This window comes from Thermobia domestica, chromosome 14, assembly GCF_964235325.1.
Source record: "Thermobia domestica chromosome 14, izTheDome1.hap1.1, whole genome shotgun sequence".
Lineage (NCBI taxonomy): Eukaryota > Metazoa > Arthropoda > Insecta > Zygentoma > Lepismatidae > Thermobia > Thermobia domestica.
The window spans coordinates 135,493,465-135,514,457 of record NC_137467.1 but is presented as its reverse complement, the minus strand read 5'-3'; the positions used below and the strand labels follow the sequence as shown (position 1 = coordinate 135,514,457).

General features: G+C 35.2%; 1 protein-coding gene across 1 annotated transcript in view; it reads right to left on the bottom strand.

Annotated features, from left to right (window-relative positions):
* Dbp45A (putative ATP-dependent RNA helicase Dbp45A) overlaps positions 1-20,993 on the bottom strand; it is a 134,977-nt gene that overhangs the window by 83,893 nt on the left and 30,091 nt on the right. The window contains exons 6-8 of the mRNA XM_081738858.1: positions 3,517-3,683; positions 1,678-1,832; positions 827-1,027 (exon numbers count right to left, since the gene is read on the bottom strand). Coding sequence (XP_081594984.1) covers positions 827-1,027; positions 1,678-1,832; positions 3,517-3,683 — 523 coding nt within the window. The remainder of the gene's footprint in view (positions 1-826; positions 1,028-1,677; positions 1,833-3,516; positions 3,684-20,993) is intronic.

The window sequence follows — 20,993 nt, the reverse complement described above, 5'->3', positions numbered from 1 at the left end:
ATAGTAGCAACCAAGGAACATTTTTTTTATCTTTGGTAACATTAACTTCAACCCATATAATTTCACAATTTCTAGTTAGATCGTGGTGTACTTTACTGGTCCATTTATTATATTCATACTAACCATAACACCACCACCCCGAAACGATTCACGACCCTTTCTATATATGTTAAAGTGAAATGAAAATGGAAGTTCTTCATCTTGTACAAATGCGTTCAACCACGTTTCGGTGAAAACTAGGCAGTCATATTGTACTAATTCGGTTTTGTGAATTTCACAGTCCATTAACTTATCCTTTATGCTCTTAGAATTTTGATAATAAACAGAAAAATCAACACCGTCCTTTAATGGACCAGGGTTTAGCTGAATGTCATCACTCAGAAGGACCAAAAATAATAAATAAAGATTCATAGCAGTAAGCGAGAGAAGTTCATTTCTTTTGCTAGATGGCCGAGCACTAGTCAAGTTACATAAAAAAATAACATGCGGAGAGAGAGCATTGAAAGTAAAAGTGACTCATGCTCCAATCAGAAGTTTCACACTGATCTCTACATATTTTCGGGTGTGTCCATCTGGGGGCAAAAACACTACAGATCCAGCACATAGACCATTTTAAGTAATAATGAAGAATTCAATAACACTCATTTATAAAGAAACTTACAACATAGATCATACACTTACTTTTGATCTTTTGTTCCATTTGCTTAAGAACGACAGAAAAAAAACAAAAATACAAACAAATGAATAAAATAAAAAACAGAAAAATTCAAACAAATTAATAAAATACTAAAGAATTACTTATTATTTATGAAACAGTCAAACTTACCGTTTACTTTGTACTCAGCCAGACGCGTTTTTATGAGTTTCTCTATTTCATGTAATTTTTTCACATCGTAAGGTGTAACTAACGAGATGGCCATACCCCCTCTTCCTGCACGAGCAGTACGACCGACACGATGAATATAATCTTTAGGCACTGCAGGTATATTATGGTTGATAACAAGCTCCACCGTTGGAATATCCAACCCTAAAAATAAAATTATTTACATTTTTTAAACGCATATTTCTCACTCCTATCAGAATTTTTTTTAAAAAAGCAACAAAATGTAACTTATGTAACCAATTTTTCATTTCCTTCATATAACTATAGATTCTGGTTGAAATTCATTCTCTATGAAACTTAATCCCGTCATAATAATAATAATAAAAAAATACATTCACACTTACTTCTAAGAGCTCGGACATAAAACTGCGATACTTAAGTGGAAACATTCAGAGATATAACTGAAAATGAAATTAAATCTTTCAGTTTTACGTTCCACGGTTATGCCAGCTACGCTAAAGGAGACAGTGATGATGAAAAATGAATAGAATGAATAAAGTGGGAAAAAACGGGACAACCCCGAAAAAACCCACGCACACAGTGTTTGTCCACCACATAGTTCACTTGGCGCAAGCTGGGATGGAACCACGGATCCCATGCACCAGAGGTGAACCTCTACCACTGAGCCAGCGCGGTCCTTCACAGAGATAACTACGCACGATCTACGAGAAATGAATAAAATCAACTTTTAACCAAATTGGATTGGCATAGAACCTGTTGGTGAATTATGTTTCTGTGGCGGCTTATCTATACTCGTATATAAAACAACATTAATAAAAATAATCCAACTTTACCTCTGCTAGCTACATCTGTGGCTAGAAGTATTTTAACTACGGCTGATTTGAATTTTGCTAAAGCCGCCAACCTGGAACGCTGCGGTATCATCGAATGAAGAGCAACATTATCAAATCCAACTTCTTCCAGGGTCATTGACAAAATCTGACAATTCCTAAAATTAAGAATACACACAATTAGTATTTAAAAACGCACTGGATATTTTTTTGCTAATATTGCATGACACACTTGTATAATCCTGTATTTCTTCTTGACAGTTGAATTTTGCGATAGTAAGCATGAGTTTATTCTTAGAGCTGTAAGATAAGAGAGAGATAAGGAAACTCGTTGATACACTAAAAATTCAAAAATCCTTCTTTGATGACGGGGAACCAATTCTTGAAGTTGCGATTAAAAAATGACAATAATAATAATAATAATTAAGACGGACACGATAGAGGCTTACTTAACGTTTCGGACTCGCGCAACATATAAAAAATACCAAAAAATTACTAATTATAACAAAATAATAAAAATATTGTCGTGGCTCGAAATCTTAAAAGTTAGTAAAAAGGCGTCTAAAGGTAAAAATAGTAAGCATTTCTGAAAATGGTGCTGAATTCAGGTTATGTGCTTTAAGTCAACATTACAAGAACTGCAATTGTCTTAAAACTTTATTTTCTTAAAATTGTTTTTCTCTTAAAATAACTTGCCTTCAATATCTGATAGATTGTCAGATTATTCACTGCGTATTCCGACCACTCGTTACTGCTCTAACAATTGTATTAAGTTAGAAGCACTCCTAATAATTGAGGAGTTTGATGTAATAAGGGCGTAAGCAAGAGTACGCCCTTTTTGTATCAAACGCATTTGTGGCTTTTGCCATGCTTGTTTAGCCTCCTGGTAACATTTTAATTCAATATCGGAATAAAATGGTGCATATTACATTGTTTTATGTAAGAAAACAACACTACTTAAATTTTCAAAATTCTTTTTTGACCAACTGCATGTTTCAGGCTTACGCCCTTACTGCATCAAACTCCTCAATTGTAAATTCAAAATCTTCCGGACTCAAAAATTTCTAAGACACAATTTTATTCCTCTGATCCATGCGTTTATTTACAAGCAGTTTGATTCAAGCATTAATTTTCAAAAACGCTTTCCCTCATTTGATGAGCTGTTGGCCTATGTCCGTCACGTGAACTTTCGGTGACAGAAACTCACTTTTAACAAGATGTCAGCTAAAATTGATCTTGCAAGTAGTAACAGGTTAGCAAATGAAGAATAGCAGTCCCTCATCTGAGACAATTTGATCAGCACTCATGATCATGAAATTATATATGGTACACATACAACACTATCGAGCCCGAAATCTCCAATTCTTAAAAATAGACTCAATATTACACTAAATATCTAGCTTCTCTGTAAATTCAACCCTCAGGGAACTCGAACCGTCATTAACATAATTTGCTAACAACATAAAACCCAGCTGCTAATCCAAAAACAGACTAGACTTGACTGCTAGTCCGTAGTCTTACGACACAACCCAACAGTTCGTAGTCTTATTCAACAAGACCAATAAAGTTTCAGTCTGCAGAGTAGGACTTAAAAACTTCTTAAAAACTTACTAAATTCTTTAAGATATATAAAAAACATGATTTCTTATCAAGAGAGGATACGGCAAAAATCAAAACTATAACATTCCAGGTAGTTGCAGAAAGCGGTTCCCGTGTATGTGATTTGCTCTGCCTATCTGGATTAAACATAACAAGATTTTTCTAAATCTACATTTTGATTGAACACTTTTAATTCTATGTGTAAGGGAACTTTTTTTAAAATTAAAGAACTATGCAACTCACTTGCAAGAATCGGTAAAAATGATGACAGATGATTCCTTATTCTCTTCTTTGTATTTCCTAATTGTTTCCACTAAGTACCCGTCTTTGACGTCGGAGGGACACAGGACATAGTATTGTTCCAATTTCTCCACTGTAGCTACTTCCGCTTTTGAAATCCATACAAATGGCTGAAAAGAAATAAGAATAAATACGAATGGGAAGCAATGGAAGACTAACTTTCTATTTTGATCAAAAAAGCATGAAATTATTTTTAGGCTAGTCGCTGCTGATTACTGAATTTTCTACTACGCTGCTGTTTTGTAGTTATCATCACTAGCCGAGGCAACCAGTGTCAACAATACTATTGTGATAATTCTTGTTTTAATTGTTGTTCTCAAAATCATGCTGATATATTGCCATTCTTATTTAGAATACATAATTTATTTTTACTACCTATTGAGATTTTTTTAATAAACTAAAATTTTACCTAACGTACTGCTGCTATGTCGGATAGGCTGAGGAAGACATAAATGCAAATTAATGAATGACTAACTAATTAACTCTATGGTATATGGAACCCGGGGGTTCAATGCCGCGTTCACAAAAGCTCTTCACTGACTTCTATCCTTAACCAACTGGATCCAGTTTCTACTTCGTATTCCTATTTCTGCGAGACCCATTTTAATATAGTCTTCCCATCTGCGCCTAGGTCTTCCTAATGGTCGTTTTCCGATTGGGCTTCCAGTTAAGAGTTTGAAAGCTTTCCTACTTTCTTCCATTCTGGCTACATGACCTGCCCATCTGAGCCTCCTAGACTTGATAACCCTAACAATGTTTGGTAAACGGTATAAATTATGAAGTTCCTTGTTATGAAATTTCCACCATTCCCCATTCCCGTTCCTTCTGGGTCCGAATATTCGTCTAAGGTTTTTGTTCTCAAATACTTTCAGTCTGCGTTCTTCCCTCAGAGTAAGTGACCATGTTTCGCAACCATACAGGATAACAGGCATGATTGTATATTTAGCAAGTTAATGACATGATTAAGACGATGTATCGCAAAAGTCATGAAAAGAAAATAGCACCCTAGGTGAACACTCTACCACCGAGCCATCGTTCCTCCCTTTTAGAAAATACTTCATTTATACGTGTATAATAATGTTAAAAAAAAGACACAGTTGCTCTGTGGTAAAGCATTCACCTGGTGCGTGGGACTTCTGATTAGATCTCACGCCATGAGAATCTGTGGTGAACAACATCGTGTCTATGGGTTATCTCGAGATTCTCCCGCTTCCTCCCACACTTACTTCCAACTTTTTTTTTTCATAATCATCCATCCATTTTACTCTACAGAGCATAATCATAGAATGTAAAACTGGAAGATTTCATTTCATATACAGGAATTTTATTATATTTCATCTTATATTTTATTAACAGAAAAATCTAGAATACCCTACTTTTAATAAATATCATACATATATTATTATATGTATATATTATTATTATCTTATATTATTATCTTAGGAAAAAAATAAGTAAAAATTTAACAATGAAATCATATGTAAAACACTAATACTACATTAAATAGCTGTTCCTTCAACAAAAAGAAAAGAAAAAAAGTGTACTTGATAAAAATTTTAAACATGGACCACCTGATTAATAGATGAAAACTTGATCCACTACGCCATACACTCACATGCTGCATTTTTGCTATGAACTTTAAACATGGAAGTAATTTTTATGTTTCTTTTGTGTGAAACTTATCACAAAACAGTTTCTCTGTTTTCTCTGCTAGTTCCACATTTTGTGTTACGTATTTTGTAAACGTAATATATTTTGTTCTTTTACCAGAATCCACGTCTTTAAAAGTTTTAATACGGTCAATTACATTATTAAGCAAACTGATCTTCTCATATTTTTAACTGCTTCGAAGGGCAAAAGATACGAAACCCGCGAAAAACATGCACTTTCTATTGTGACCAGGGTGTCTACTAAAATTCCAAACTGAAATTTCGTGACCTGTTCTTTCCCAAACCATAAAATTTAGTAACATTTTCAAGAGCGAATTGAGCCGAATTTTTTCATGCATGCGGAAGAAGCGTGCTTTGCTTGCGAGTAGGTAGCATCTACAGACGACCATAGACATTTTTGGTGGTGAATTCTGACGTTTTATAGAACAAACATTTCCAGTCTATACTTATATTTTGTACAGATTTTAAAAAAATCGTGAAACAATAGCTCAATTTCGTGATTTTTTATGGACTTTCATGACCGTTTTGTCCCTTTTTCATGACTTTTGCGAACGATAGACATCCTGGTGATAGATAATACATAGAAAATGAAATTAAATCTACAAGTTTAACGTCTCACGATTTTGTCCTTAAGACTAAGAGAGACTGATGATTAAGGCAAGTGGATAATGATGGAATGAGAATGTGGAAGGTAACGGGAGTACCTTGAAAAAGCCCACGAACATGATGCTGTCTACCACAAACGTACTTGGCCGGGGATCGAACCAAGGACTCCACGAACCAGAGGTAATTGCTCTACCATTGAAAGATAATATATAGAGTATATAATACCGTATCATGATCGAAGATTTAAAAAATCAAGATGTAACTTTTGGTATTTACACCTAATATATACATATTAAGTCTGCCGATCTACTAACTTGCGACACAAATATTAATGTTCGAATATAAACTTATTTTGGGCCTGTTAATGGTAGTATGCGCTTCGTGCGGATTGGCGATAAAACTTGTTAAATATATGCACTATCCTCAAGGTAAAAGGTAACTGTTCGTGTTCGTTAGTTGCTAAATTGTATTGTGACTGACATGGAACAAACAGTTGTGGATTTTATATAAGTAATTACACCCTTATTTACATTTAATACAGCCCTTGTCTTAATAAACAGCAAAACATGTTTATGTTTAGCATCACTACTATCCATTTTCAAACAATTAAAATGAAACTATATAATTTAATTATATTAATGAATGGCAGAAACAAGTGAGTTATAACATAATATAATGGATAACAAATTCTTAACAAATCCTCTATAGATGCGAATTATAAGGATAATACAACCGTCAGAAATGTTCTAAATATGGACACTAGATTGTCCAAGCACAACAGAAAGTTGCGGTACAAATTATGTGATCTGAGTGAAAAACACCGACTTCAAGAGTGAGAGGGTGTATGGCTGTTTAGGAAGCGTAATAGAAAGCAACGTAGTTAACGCATCGGTACGGTATGTCGAAGGTTTCGGGTTCGTCCTGGTCTAGTCATGCACCTTTTTACTCTTTGTGTAATATGGTTTAAGTTGTAACTAAATAGTTATAATAGTTTTAAATCTACAAATTGCCTGGACGCAAACACAATCTATTGGTGTCAGGCAGCCAGACAACGGATGTAGCGGAGCGGCGAATGTTAACTGTTAAGGCAAATTTTCGTTTCTCACAGATTGAGACGTTTCTCTTTTAGGATAAAATTTAGAGATGCCCCTCCAGTTTCAGAACTATAAAAAAGCAATTAAAACATTAAAAATTGTTAGGTTAGAGTACTTTACCTTTCACTTGCCTTCAGAACTTTGACTTGTACAGTTCCGCTACTTCCACGAGGAAATCATGCACGAGGTGATGATACGGCCTCCTCTCTATAAACAAATATTCTGCCAAATAACCTTCTAAGTGTTCAGATTTTTTTCCCCCCATCACAAGTATGCAGTACCGCATATTTTGCCAACAGCTCTCGATTCTCTCGGTGTGGACGGACAGTTGCTTCTCATCTAAAATCTCGTGACTTTTCTCCTGTACTTCTTCACTAGCTTACAAGCATACAAATTTTACACTGTAGTTCACTCGAACGTGTCAGACACCTTCTTCATTGAGACAGTCATACGACTTAAAACAGTCTGAGATGTTTGTTCTCTGTAATATTCAATACCTTGCTATGTTCAGTAACGTTTTTCTTTCTTTCTCTCGGTACTGGCAACACATGAAACTTTCGCTCTGGACCACGTTCTACGCCACCAAATACACATTGACCGTCTACTCGTCGGCCTCTATTGAACTTCCTTTTCCCAAATTTAGCCTCTTCTATTTCAACGACTTTTCCAGGATTACCGATGTTCGTTGACTTTCTTATCACCCAGTCAACACACACACACACACTTCCTTACAATAATTAGGCCTACTCCAATCAACCACTGTTGCTAAGGACAACTTCAATTCATGCTCTATGAATGCCTGTTTGTCGCCTATTAGAAGGCGCCACAACACTACGAACAGGCAGGGTTGGCTGGTTTAAACCAGCTGGTTTTTTTTTAAAAAAAAAAACCAACTGGTTTAAACCAAAAAACGAGAAATGTTCGTAAAAGTGTAAGTGTTTGTAAAATCTTGATGAACACACATTTGTGGGTTATCACGTTTCACTCCCGTATATTATTCGTATTATATTCAGACCTAAATTCCCCATTCATTACTCAAAAAGATTATGCTACAAAAGCAACTTTTTTTTTTTTTTTTTGTATTATGCTACAAAAGCAACTTTTTTTTTTTTGTATAAGTTTATAAATGTTTGTTTTGTGATTTTTTTTTGTAGTTATTATTGTTGTGTAATTGCAATCAAAGAAAAATTCTAAATATTATTTCGTTTCAATGTTTACTGTTGATAAAATACATCGAAATGCCGTACTTTTTGTGTGTGTGTGGGGGGGGGAAGGGGGGTCATACAAACCCCACGAGAGGCATTTAGTGAAATGAGAAGTATGTTTGGTATCTATTTTATGTATAAATGAGTCTGAGCCAAAGTGGACTCAAATGATTCGTATCTTTATTCACTTTTCTTACTGATATGCAAAATAAGTCGTTGTATTTCTTTAATTTGGAACAATAAAAGTCGTTGTTAACTAACTTGAACTAAATTAGTTCTTCTGTACTCCGTCGTACTTTGAAATTGTCCATATGTAATTCTGTATAATGGTTTCACTTGTGCAACTGTTTATCTTTTTGTCCTTCTGAAATGACTCTTGACAGTTATATTAAGAAGCATGTAAAGATCAGTACAACGTATTTTTATCAGGATTCCTTCGTGAGTCGGTAGACATATCGCATTTGTGACCAATTAGTTCTGGTTCCGAGTTCAAATGGAGGACAGTTTCTCTCGGATGTAACTCGAGAAGCAGTTTTATTCCGCTTTAAGCTTATGTGACCCCTTCCAGCATAGCCCGGCTGTTGCATAATAACATCAAGGTGAAACAAACTTATTTCTGTCCATATATGATATGAATATATAGAGCAAATTATTTAAACCAAATAAACCTGATTTAAACAAAAAAAAAAAAAAGTTTTTTTTGGGTTTTTTCAATAAAAACCATGGTTTTTGCCAACCCTGTGCACAGGTAACACTGATATTTTGAAAAATGTTCCCTTTGTTGCCGCCTTTTCCTACATACATTTTGTGCCCTGTACTGTTGCAATTAAACGGAAGTGGAAACGTAAGTTCCTCTACGCTTGTTAATTTTCGAATTCTTACCACACTTTCTATACCTACTGTGTTCTCAAATTCAGTAATGCGTGCGCCTCACAGAAATTCAATAGATCCCTTTCATTATTATTATATAATTCAGCAAAGCTCAACACAGAAATATAATATTCGACTCACCATGCTATACGACTGCAATGATCCTCAACCATTGAAACCTTCCGTGAAAGCTTTCACGTCTTGCAAATAGTACCAACTAGTACCAAGACTTACATATAATTTCTCGTATCAAACATAACTCTACTCCCAACCTTTCAAACCCAAAGATCACACAAGAACTCTAAATCACCATTTGTAATATCCTTTCTCCTATTATTTTTAAATTTCTTTAGTAAAACTGAAGGGGCACCATTGAAGTTAACTCCCCTCCCCCTTTTATATTACAGATACTGTCATGTACTCTCTCCACTAATATTTTCGCCAACGTCAGTAAGTTATATTTGCTCGGTGCAAAACTGTACGTTTAACAATGAAAATGAGTTTCAGCACCCAAAAGAGTATCACATGACCGGTAAAGCAGCACCTAATTTTCATATGTGATGCCGATTAATTATTGTCAGTTCGCGTTTAACGTACATGGAACAAAACCCAGGATCATTATTGTAACTACATAAAAATAGAACTGCAGCTTCTTTTCGCTGCATTGGAAACTATTTTTTGCCTGTAAGTAATAATAATGATAATAACAACTCATTCTAAAGCGCAACTACAAAACCTGATATTCGCTGAAGAGAAATAAATAAATAAATACAAATCTTGAAAATGATGATGTTAATTACTTTCACATAAATATTCTTCTTTCAGTTTTTATGCAGTTTTAAAATATAACTTACCACTAATTACTATTATGTCGTTATATTACATTGCTATCATGTTCACAAAACTACTTATTGATAGACTTCTTAACACATTCAACCGCAGCTAACTATGTTGAGTTGGGATGATGCAATATGCAAGCAGGCGTCTTCGTAGAAGCGAAGTCACAGGAAACGCCAAATAAGGGCACACGCATTACGTGATAACCGTACGGCAAAATGATTTTGCGTAATTGAAGTCTGAAACAGCTACAGTTAGCAGGGAAACCATCCTCTGAAAAAAAGTGGGAAGATCTTTTGAATCATCACTTCCACAAGACTCTATCTCCCTCTAAGACGAACAGCGTTGTCACACTTTCTCTGTATGTTTATGACAGAATATATATATATATATATATATATATATATATATATATATATATATATATATATATATATATATATTACAACGACTCACCAAAGGTAGTCGTCAACCTGGTTCGGCTAATGATATCAGTAAATCTTGAGTGGTAGTAATTGTTTACACATAAAAATATCTTCAATAATTATATACACTATTATTCTCACCTTTTCTATCGAAATTACAAGTCGATGATCGGTATTAAATGGTTTATTAGTTGATACTCTTTTAACGTATTTTCACTCAAACTGTCTTACAAACATACATGTTGATTAGGTATCTATAAACAGCTACATAGCAACGAATTATACAATAATGTATATTTCTTACATATATTAAAAACATTCTTCTTCTGTTATTTTAAATTGACATTATCTCAAGTATAGTGCTTGAGTATGAGCACTTTCTGCCCAAGGTACAGGTAATTATTAAACGATACAAAGTATCTCGTTGTATAAAAATGTCGCCCGACGATGGGACTGAATATAAAAGTTACAAGCGAGCTTAGCTTTTATATTTAAGAACCACTGGTCCGTTTACAATAATGATGTTACATTACTTATGTCCTTTACATTTTGATCGCCCCTCGTATATATATATATCTTCCTTAAGCTTCATATATATAAATACATTTATAATGAATCTTTTATTCCATTATCATTTATCTTTTATTACAGAAACGTCGTCGCTTAATAATATAATTACTGAAGGGTGCGCAGTCAAAATCGTAAGAGGCAAATTACCTTTTAAAAACATAAATCACAATGATTAGCATTTTCAATCATTATTAAAACGGTGATGTTAAGAAAAATAATATTTGATCTTTCCAGGGCGCATTATATGATAACTACGTTAGATGATGTTTTAAAATATACATTGTATCCATAAGGCATCAGAATATAGAAGAATCTTATTCGGGTAATATATAAAGTAGCGCATAAAGACAGTCGTCGGATAAATGGCTTAATAGAATGAACCTTATTCTTAACATAATCTTTGACAACAAATTCTCAACACAAATCCATATAATATAAATAACCTTTGCCTTTGATCAATTATAAATCGAATTATAATTCTTCACATTAACAAAAGAGAATTAAAAATCATTTGAAAATTATCATTGGTTAATAAGAATTAAAGAAAATTAAATTAAGTAAAAATCAAAAATTAAACGTAACCTATGTTCGGACGAACAAAAGGAAGAAAATAAATCTATTTTTACACAAACATATTCATAAGAATCAGTAGCTGATATGAGTTTAACTCTTACTTCATCAACTGCAGTCAGTTTACATTCGTACTTGCATATGATTCTAATAAAGTACATTGTACTGCACAATCGTGATTATGTCCCGTATTGTTATTCTGTACAAGAATTGTGTCATTCTCTTGATTTTGATGCGGAATGCCATCTCTTGAATTACGACTACGTCTATCCATGTAGTTTACTGTATTCCTTGAATTTCGCCATGTATTACGTCTATTTTTAAATCTATTTTGGTTATATGGTCTAACATAAGGATTGCCACGATTAATTAGGTTAGGTGGATTTCCAACATATCTTTGCCTATTTTGCTCGTTCGGATTGCTTAAATTCACTCGATTTAGGTTGTGTTCCGTATCGTTCGCATTACGGATATTTAGATTACGAACAGGTACAAAGTGATCTGAATTATTTTTAATCTTACCTACTCCCGCTTGATGATTCTGAGCGTGGTATTGAGTTTCATAACATTGTACAAGCATTAATAAATGATTAAAACTCATACACTGGGTAGAAAACAGGATCTGTTGTAGTTTAAACGGTAGCAAATTTCTGATTGATGCAATTACTCTGGATTCCGATTGCAACGGATTAACGACTTTTAATTCGTTATATGTATTTACAACAAAGTCAACAACAGATTTGTGCAAACGAGGATTGAAAGGTTGATTTCTAATCGTGGCATCTCTGTTTGCAAGCAAAAAGTCATTTTCGTAATTTGCAATCAGCGCAGCTTTAAATTCATCATATGTATTAACGTGATCTCGTACTGCTTTAAACCATAAAGAACATGGTGGGAGTAATAAATGAGGGATTAGTTTCATATATTACGATTTATCTATACACATTATATTGCACTCATCCTGAAATTTTTCTAGGAAAGAGGTAGCGTTTTCGTTACATTTACCACTGAACTTACTCATAGCACGTATTTCACTCATCTTTACACTTAACTTTACCTTTCTTTCACCTTTCCGTGTTCGTGTTGAGTGACAATTCCTACCTACTGCATGATGTGTAGTTCCACCATCTCTTTTACGCCCATCTGTATTCCTTGGATGAATTTCTTCCAAAATAATGTCCTCATCGGATGGGTTACTAGAAGATGAGATAATGCGAGGTTCACATTGATCTGCTACGGGTGACTGCGAGGTCATCTCCTGTGAACAAGGGAACTCCAAATGATCATTAACCATGTTGTTTTGGTATGCGTTGTCCTTAATCTGTAGCATCCTGATTTCCTCTTGTAATGCAGATATCAACTAAGTATTCGCACGTATTTTGGTAGAATTATCCGTGACCTGAATCTTTTGTTGCCGTATAGAAGATTCTATTACTTCCAAATCCTTTTTTACACAGTTGACTTCTTGAATTGTATGGTTGTAATTATCCTGGCAATCTTCAGATACTCTTCTTAGCTTTTCATCGAACTGTGATGTAATGTCACTCACCGCTTGGATAATAGATTGTTTCGTCTCTCCGGATGTCTGTTCCAATCGTTTACTTAATTCCTCGTACTGTTTACTGGAAGTCTGCTTTAATTCTTCATACTGTTTACTGGAAGTCTGCTTTAATTCTTCATACTGTTTACTGGAAGTCTTCTTTAAATTTTCCGACATCTGGGCTAAACTTTGTTCCAATCGTTGTTCTTGTCTCTGTAAAGCCATTAAGATTTTGTCTTCTAACGATAACATTTCGGGTACAACAGGAGCTGTATTTTGTTCTTCGTTATCACTGTCACCAGTTTCTTTTTCCATTGCCTCACCGATCATCATTTTTCTTGTGATTATTTTACCACTTCGAAGTATAGTAAAGTTCGTAGTCATGAACCTTATTACAGCAGTAAATTCACCCTTACTTTATACTTCAGGATAAGAATTTACAAAGTTCCCGGGTGAGGTAAACCAAAAATTTTACAACGACTCACCAAAGGTAGTCGTCAACCTGGTTCGGCTAATGATATCAGTAAATCTTGAGTGGTAGTAATTGTTTACACATAAAAATATCTTCAATAATTATATACACTATTATTCTCACCTTTTCTATCGAAATTACAAGTCGATGATCGGTATTAAATGGTTTATTAGTTGATACTCTTTTAACGTATTTTCACTCAAACTGTCTTACAAACATACATGTTGATTAGGTATCTATAAACAGCTACATAGCAACGAATTATACAATAATGTATATTTCTTACATATATTAAAACATTCTTCTTCTGTTATTTTAAATTGACATTATCTCAAGTATAGTGCTTGAGTATGAGCACTTTCTGCCCAAGGTACAGGTAATTATTAAACGATACAAAGTATCTCGTTGTAATATATATATATATATATATATATATATATATATATATATATATATATATATATATATATATATATATATATATATATCTTTTAAAACAAATAATTGAGCATGTTTGATTTTTCAAATCGGGTTGCCCCAAACCATTTTCAGTAACTGGAGGTTTCTTAAGTTTATGTAGACGTAAACTTGCTTCAGAAATGAAGGTACTATTAAAAGGCGGTTTCTTGGCTTGAATGGTTGATTTGGAGTTTAGCGTCCCATTCAGCACCGAAGCTACAGAGACGTGAATCTACAGCTTAACATGAGATCCGAACCCGAGTATCCCGTGCCAAAGGTGCGTGCACTAACCATTTAGTTACGAGGAAGTTTCAATCACTTTTTTACAACAAATTCTAACAATCTGAGTGTCAAGGGATCCCTGCCGGTCTATTGGATAGCGCGTGCGCCTTTGATGTACATGGTCCCGAGTTCCATTCCCGGTGGGAGAGCACAAAAATTTAATTTCACAATCATTCATTTCCATTAATAATTTGTCTCCTTTAGCCTAAACGGTGTAAACGTGGGACGTTGAACTTTCTTCGAGAGAAGGGGGATACTAGCCAACTAAAGATATAATAGATATCTGGGATGGGGTGCTGGGATGTTTTCTTCATTTCACTTTTACGGTGCTACAAAGAGGGGGAAGATATATGTAATAAATAAATACATAAACAAATAAATAAAGGAACAATAAAAGTGATTGTCTTTGTGACTTCATCACGCTTAAACAACCCGGCCGATCTTAATCAAATTTTCAACGTAAATAAGGTTCAGCCCTGGGGTATTTTTATCATATAACTTTAATGGTAGAATTTAGGGGACGGGAGGAGAGATCTATAAAAATAAATAAAAGTAACTCTTGAACCACCCGACCGATCTCGATCAAATTTTGCAACACAGATGAGATCTGGCCTGGAAAGTTTTTTTTTTAATATATATATTTCCACTTTGACAGTAGAACCTAGGGAAGAGAGGGGAGAGGGATATTTATATATAAAAATAAATAAAACTAAACTCTTGAATCACCCAACCGATCTCGATCAAATTTTCAACATAGATGACGTTTGAACGTGGGATAATTTTTATCATTTAACTTTGATGGTGCAAAATAGGGGAAGTGGAGGGATATATATATATGTGTTTAAAAAAAAGAAAGCGACTCTATTTGTAACTTCATTCTTGAACCATGCCACCGATCTCGATCAAATTTTCAACATAGATGAAGTTCGGGCCTCGCATGGTATTTATCTATTCATTTTGATGATAGCACTTAGGGGAGGGGGAGGGAGGAGTTAAAAAATAATAAAACTTAATAAATTTTGAACCAAACGATCAATCTTGATCAAATTTTTAACATAGATAAGGTTCGGGTCTGAGGTGGTTTTTTTATCATCTCACTTTGACGGTAGAACTTGGGGGAGAGGGTAGGAGGGATATATATATATATATATATATATATATATATATATATATATATAAAGAAAACTTAATAACTCTTGGACCACCGGACCGATCTCGATCAAATTTACAACCTAGATAAAGTTTAAACCTGAGATGGTTTCTGTCATATCACTTTGACGTTGTAACTTAAAGGTGGGGGAGGGTGATCGAAAATGACCGATATTAGTTTCATAGTTTTCGGGATCGTTGAGATGAACAGTGACACTTCTCATGCCGTTTAAATCCAAATTCCGCTCCGCAACTTGGGGGAAGAAATAAAATATATAAAGCGAAGTAGCTCAAGTGGTAGAGCGTTGGCTTCGCATTCAGGAGGTCGTGGGTTCGATTTCCGCTGCCGACTATCCTGACTGGGTTTTCCAGGGTTTCCCTGTCCTACCAGGCAAATACCGAGATAGAACCTACTAAAACAGGCCCTAGACGATACCTTCCCAAATCCTTTCCACTGTTGTTGTTGTTAGATATTCAGTACAAAATGGCCTGTGAGCTGTATCTGGTGATTGTTTAAATAAATAAATAAAATAAAAATAAATAAATAAATTATCGAAATGACCAATATCAGTGTCGAATTCATAATTTTCGGGGTCGCTGAGATGAACAATGGCACTTCCGACGCCGTGCCCCGCAACATGGGGAAGGGAGGGGGATATATAAAAATCTTCGAAAATGACCGATATCAAAGAGAGCTTTAGTAATAGTAGAAAGTAACTGACTAATGGAATATATTACCATTTTTTCTTAATTTAACCAGCGAAGTGGGTAATTGATCATTCTATAATCAATTTATGGAATTCGAAGAACATTAATAATAAAAATAAGCCAGTAACAACAACAAATTTCGAACTGTTGTCAACATATAAAACCAAACATACACATTGTGTATAATTATTTCTCCTACATTGTGTATAATTTCCGCATGTTTTCTTTTCTTCTGCTCGTGAATAACTCAGGTACCACAAAACTAGTTTTCATAGCTGTTGTCGCTTCGCAAGCCAGACATGACTCATTCCTCCCACTCGGATGACAGCGGAAATCGTCCCGGGTGCAAATATTTCCGGTAACGCGCGTCCACCAGAGTTCAGGATCGAGGTTAAAAATAAATTGTTTTCCCTGGAACTCATTGTGTTAAACGCGGAAAGTAAGGTGCGTTTTACGGTAGCTGTAAAGTAGGAACACGCCGCAAGTTGATTTTTATAACTCGTGTTTGTGCATTGCTAGATTAAAGGATGGCAAACAAACGGAAAGCGATATCTCTTCAGACAAAAGTGAGAAACAATCCATCAGTTCCTAAGAAGCAATCCAAAGTTTGGAAAACTTGCAACACTATCTTTTCGAACACAACAACACGGTGCCGGACAATGAATTTCAGGCATTTGAGGAAGTGGAAACGACGGTGCTACGAACAGCGGCAGCAGACACGGTTTAGAAGAAAATTACAAACTTGTTCAAGCGTGCTTGAACACGTAGGAAGAACTGCAATATGTACGATAGTCTAGATAACAATCCAAATAATAAAATTATCTTCAGATGTAATGATATACTGCTGTATATTCTTTTTAAACGTATCTGCTTGTTATCTAATCCTTTGTTTTTCCATAATTCGGAGAAATACAGGAGTTTGTTTATAACGAAGTTCGGATATAAAGAACTCATTGTGTTGGTCCCTTGAAATTTGTTATAAGTGGCCTTCACTATATTATTTATATATACATATATATCATAATCTGAGAAAGTGAAATCTGTATAACTAACTCTATGGCCTATGGAACCCGGAGGTTCAATGCCGCGTTCACAAAAGCTCTCCACTGACTTCTATCCTTAGCTAACTGCATCCAGTTTCTACTCTGTATTCCAATCTCTGCGAGATCCATCTTAATATTGTCCTCCCATCTGCGCCTAGGTCTTCCTAATGGTCGTTTTCCGATTGGTCTTCCAGTCAAGACTTTGAAAGCGTTTCTACTTTCTTCCATTCTAGCTACATGACCCGCCCATCTAAGTCTCCTAGACTTGACGACCCTAACAATGTTGGGTAAACCATATAAATTATATAGTTCCTCGTTATGAAGTTTCCGCCATTCCCCATTCCCGTTCCTCTTGGATCCGAATATTCGTCTCAAGATCTTGTTCTCAAATACTTTCAGTCTATGTTCTTCCCTCAGAGTAAGTGACCATGTTTCGCAGCCGTACAGAACTACAGGCATGATTATCGTTTTGTATATTTTAAGTTTCAAATTTTTCGACAGAATTCGCGACGACAAGAGATTTTGAACCGAATAGTAACACGAATTCCCTGCTTTTAGTCGACATTTAATTTCTCCGTGAATATGATTTTCCTCTGTTAATAGGCGGGCGCGGTGGCTCAGTGGTAGAGCGTTCACCTCTGGTGCTTGGGGTCCCGGGTTCGATCCCAGCCCCCGCCAAGTGAACTTTGTGGTGGACAAACACTGTGCTCGTGGGTTTTCTCGGGGTTCTCCCGTTTCCTCCCACTTTCTTCATTCCACCATTTCACTCATCTCTCATTATCACCGTCTCCTTTAGTCTAACCGGCATAACCGTGGGACGTAAAACTCAAAAGATTTCATTTCAGTTTTTCCTCTGTTAATATTGATCCTAGATATTTGAAAGTATCCACTTTATCAAAAGTATTATTTAGTATTTTAACGCATCCATAATTTGCTGTATTCCGGTCCCGACGCACTTCCATGTATTTAGTTTTCTCTGCATTTACTTCTAAACCCATGTCCCTGCAAGCGTTTAATAAGATCTCTGCATTTCTTTCTATTGTTCTCCTATCATCTCCTATTAAATTTACATCATCAGCATATGCCATAACCTGGTGAATACCGTTCAACTGTAAGCCCTGGTTGTTATCTTTGATTTTCCTTATAGCGTATTCCAAAACGAAGTTAAATAATAATGGCGACAACGCATCTCCTTGTTTCAGGCCATTTTCGACGTGAAAGCTCGTGGACAAAACTTTTCCTACCCGGACTTTACTTTGGGATTCATTTAAACATATCTTAATTAATCTAATTAGCTTTCTCGGTATTCCAAGTTCTGCAAGAACGTTGTATAATGTTTCTCTCCTAACCGAGTCGTATGCCTTTCTAAAATCAATAAATAGTTGATGTATCGGGGTATTGTATTCCCACTTTTTTTCGAGTATTTGGCGAATGGTAAATATTTGGTCGATAGTTGATCGATTTCGTCTAAATCCGCACTGATAATCTCCAATAATTTCATCTGGGTATGGGGTCAGTCTTGCTAACAGAATATTTGAAAGGATTTTATAGGATGTTGACAGAAGAGAAATGCATCGATAATTATTACAGTCACTTTTGTCGCCTTTCTTGTGGATTGGAACAATGATTGATTCTTTTCACTCTTGTGGCAATTCTTCCTTGTTCCAGATAAGGAGAATGAGTTTGTGTATCTTGTTCCACAATTTTTTGCCTCCAGCTAAAATTAACTCAGCCGGAATTTCATCTACACCCGGAGATTTGTGTTTCTTTAATTTCTTTATAGCGGTTTCTACTTCTATTCGGTTGGGTTCTGGAATATACGGTTCTGCGGTGTGTATCTCCTTTTCTCCACGAACACTAGTTTTTGGTTGCGTGTTAAGCAAATCGTCAAAGAAATCTTTCCATCTATTTAAGATGCTATCCGTGTCAGTGAGAACTGTACCGTCAGATTTCTTTAATATATAAGCACGAGGTTGATAGCCTTTCTTAAATTCGTTGATTCCCTTATACATGTCCCGGATGTTTTTATTTTTACTATTATCTTCAAGTTCCTTAATTTTAGCTTTCAGAAAATCGCGTTTCTTTGTTCTAAAAGTTTTGGAAGTTTCCCGGCTGATATCTGCGAAATTTTGTGTAGTCATTTCATTCGGATTTTGTAGCCAGCGTAATTTTGCCTGTTTTCTCTTCTCTGCTAGTTTTATGCATTCCTGGTCGAACCATGGTTTGTTCCTACGTATTTCCTCGTGTCCCAATTTTTCTTTTGCTGAAATTTTAATGCTATCTCTAATTTCAATCCAGGTATCCTCAACATTAGTGCACTCCGAATCTTCTAAAGCCGAAAATCTATTCGAAACTTCAATCTGGTATTCCTCTCTTACTTGGCTCTCTTCTAATTTCTTTAAATTGAATCTCTCCGTTTTCGGACAATGAATATTACCTTTATTCAACGATAACCTCTCTCGTATTATCGCTGCTACCAGGTAGTGGTCAGTGTCACAATCAGCCCCTCTAAACGACCGGACATCAATTATGCTAGATTGCCTTCTTCTATCTACTAAAACGTGATCAATTTGATTATGTGTTTTCCTGTCTGGTGATGTCCAAGTGTATTTATGAACGTCGCGATGTGGGAATTTTGTACTCTTCACGATTAGGTTTTTGGATGTTGCAAAGTTCACGAGTCTAACACCGTTGTCATTACTTTCCTTATGCAGACTTTCGTTCCCTATAATCGGTTTGAAAATATCCTCTCGTCCTACCTTCGCATTGAAATCCCCTAATAGAATTTTCATATGGTATCGCGGGAGTTGGTCAAATATCCGTTCCACTTCTTCGTAAAAACTGTCTTTTATATCGTCATCCTTATCTTCCGTTGGGGCATGTACATTTAAAACAATAATATCACACCACCGTCCCTTAAGAGCAATAAAAGAAAGTCTGTCAAGTAACAAATTCAACCCGGCTGGTAATATACGTTTATGAACGAAAAACCCCGTTCCTAACTGGTGATTTTTATTTCCTTCCCCGTAAAAGAACGTAAAATTTCCGGAATTCTCAGATCCATTTCCTTCCCACCTAACTTCCTGAACTCCTACTACGTCCATCCTGTATTTCTCTAACTCCCTCGTTACGGATTTTAACGCACCTGCCCTATAAAGACTCCTAATATTCCATGTTCCAAATCTCATGTCCATTTTCTTTTGCTGAGGTCGTGCCAAGTTATCAGTCCTTGTCCGAGGCTTTTATGAAATCTGTATAAGGAAAAAAATAACAACCTTGAAATATAAAATTCTATGATATTACTGACAAACGGGAAAAAAATCCAAAGATGATATTGTGGATTTATTTCCCGTTTGTCATTAATATCATAGAATTTTATATTTCAAGGTTGTTAGTTTTTCCTTATACAGATTTCACTTTCTCAAATTATGATAATAAGCCATATGTAGTAGTATACTTGCTGGGTTCAATTGATCCCCAACCGGCTTCCATTGTACTCAAGCAGAAAATTTACCCTAACCGTCCTCATAAATAAAACTCCAAACAAGCAATAAACGGCAGTGTGTGGTATCTAGGTGATGTGTTATTGCCATCGCTAAACTTATATTAACAATGGATACATTATGTTAATATATATCATTAGTAACAACAACACAACAAGCATCAAAGCATGGACAAGAGGGATCAAGTAGTATGGACAAGAGGGATCAAGGACGGATTTCTGGAGGTGGCAATGAAAGATTCTCAGTTTTTCTCTCATCGAGCTTTTGCAGCACTGGTGCCTGTACCGCTGGGAGATAGGAGTGAAGAAATAACTCAACATGTTTGAGTCGTACAAACATTATCGTTATAGAAGTTATACGATATTAACAATATGCTATATTTAAGAATAAAATAAACACATCATGAAACTAATGACT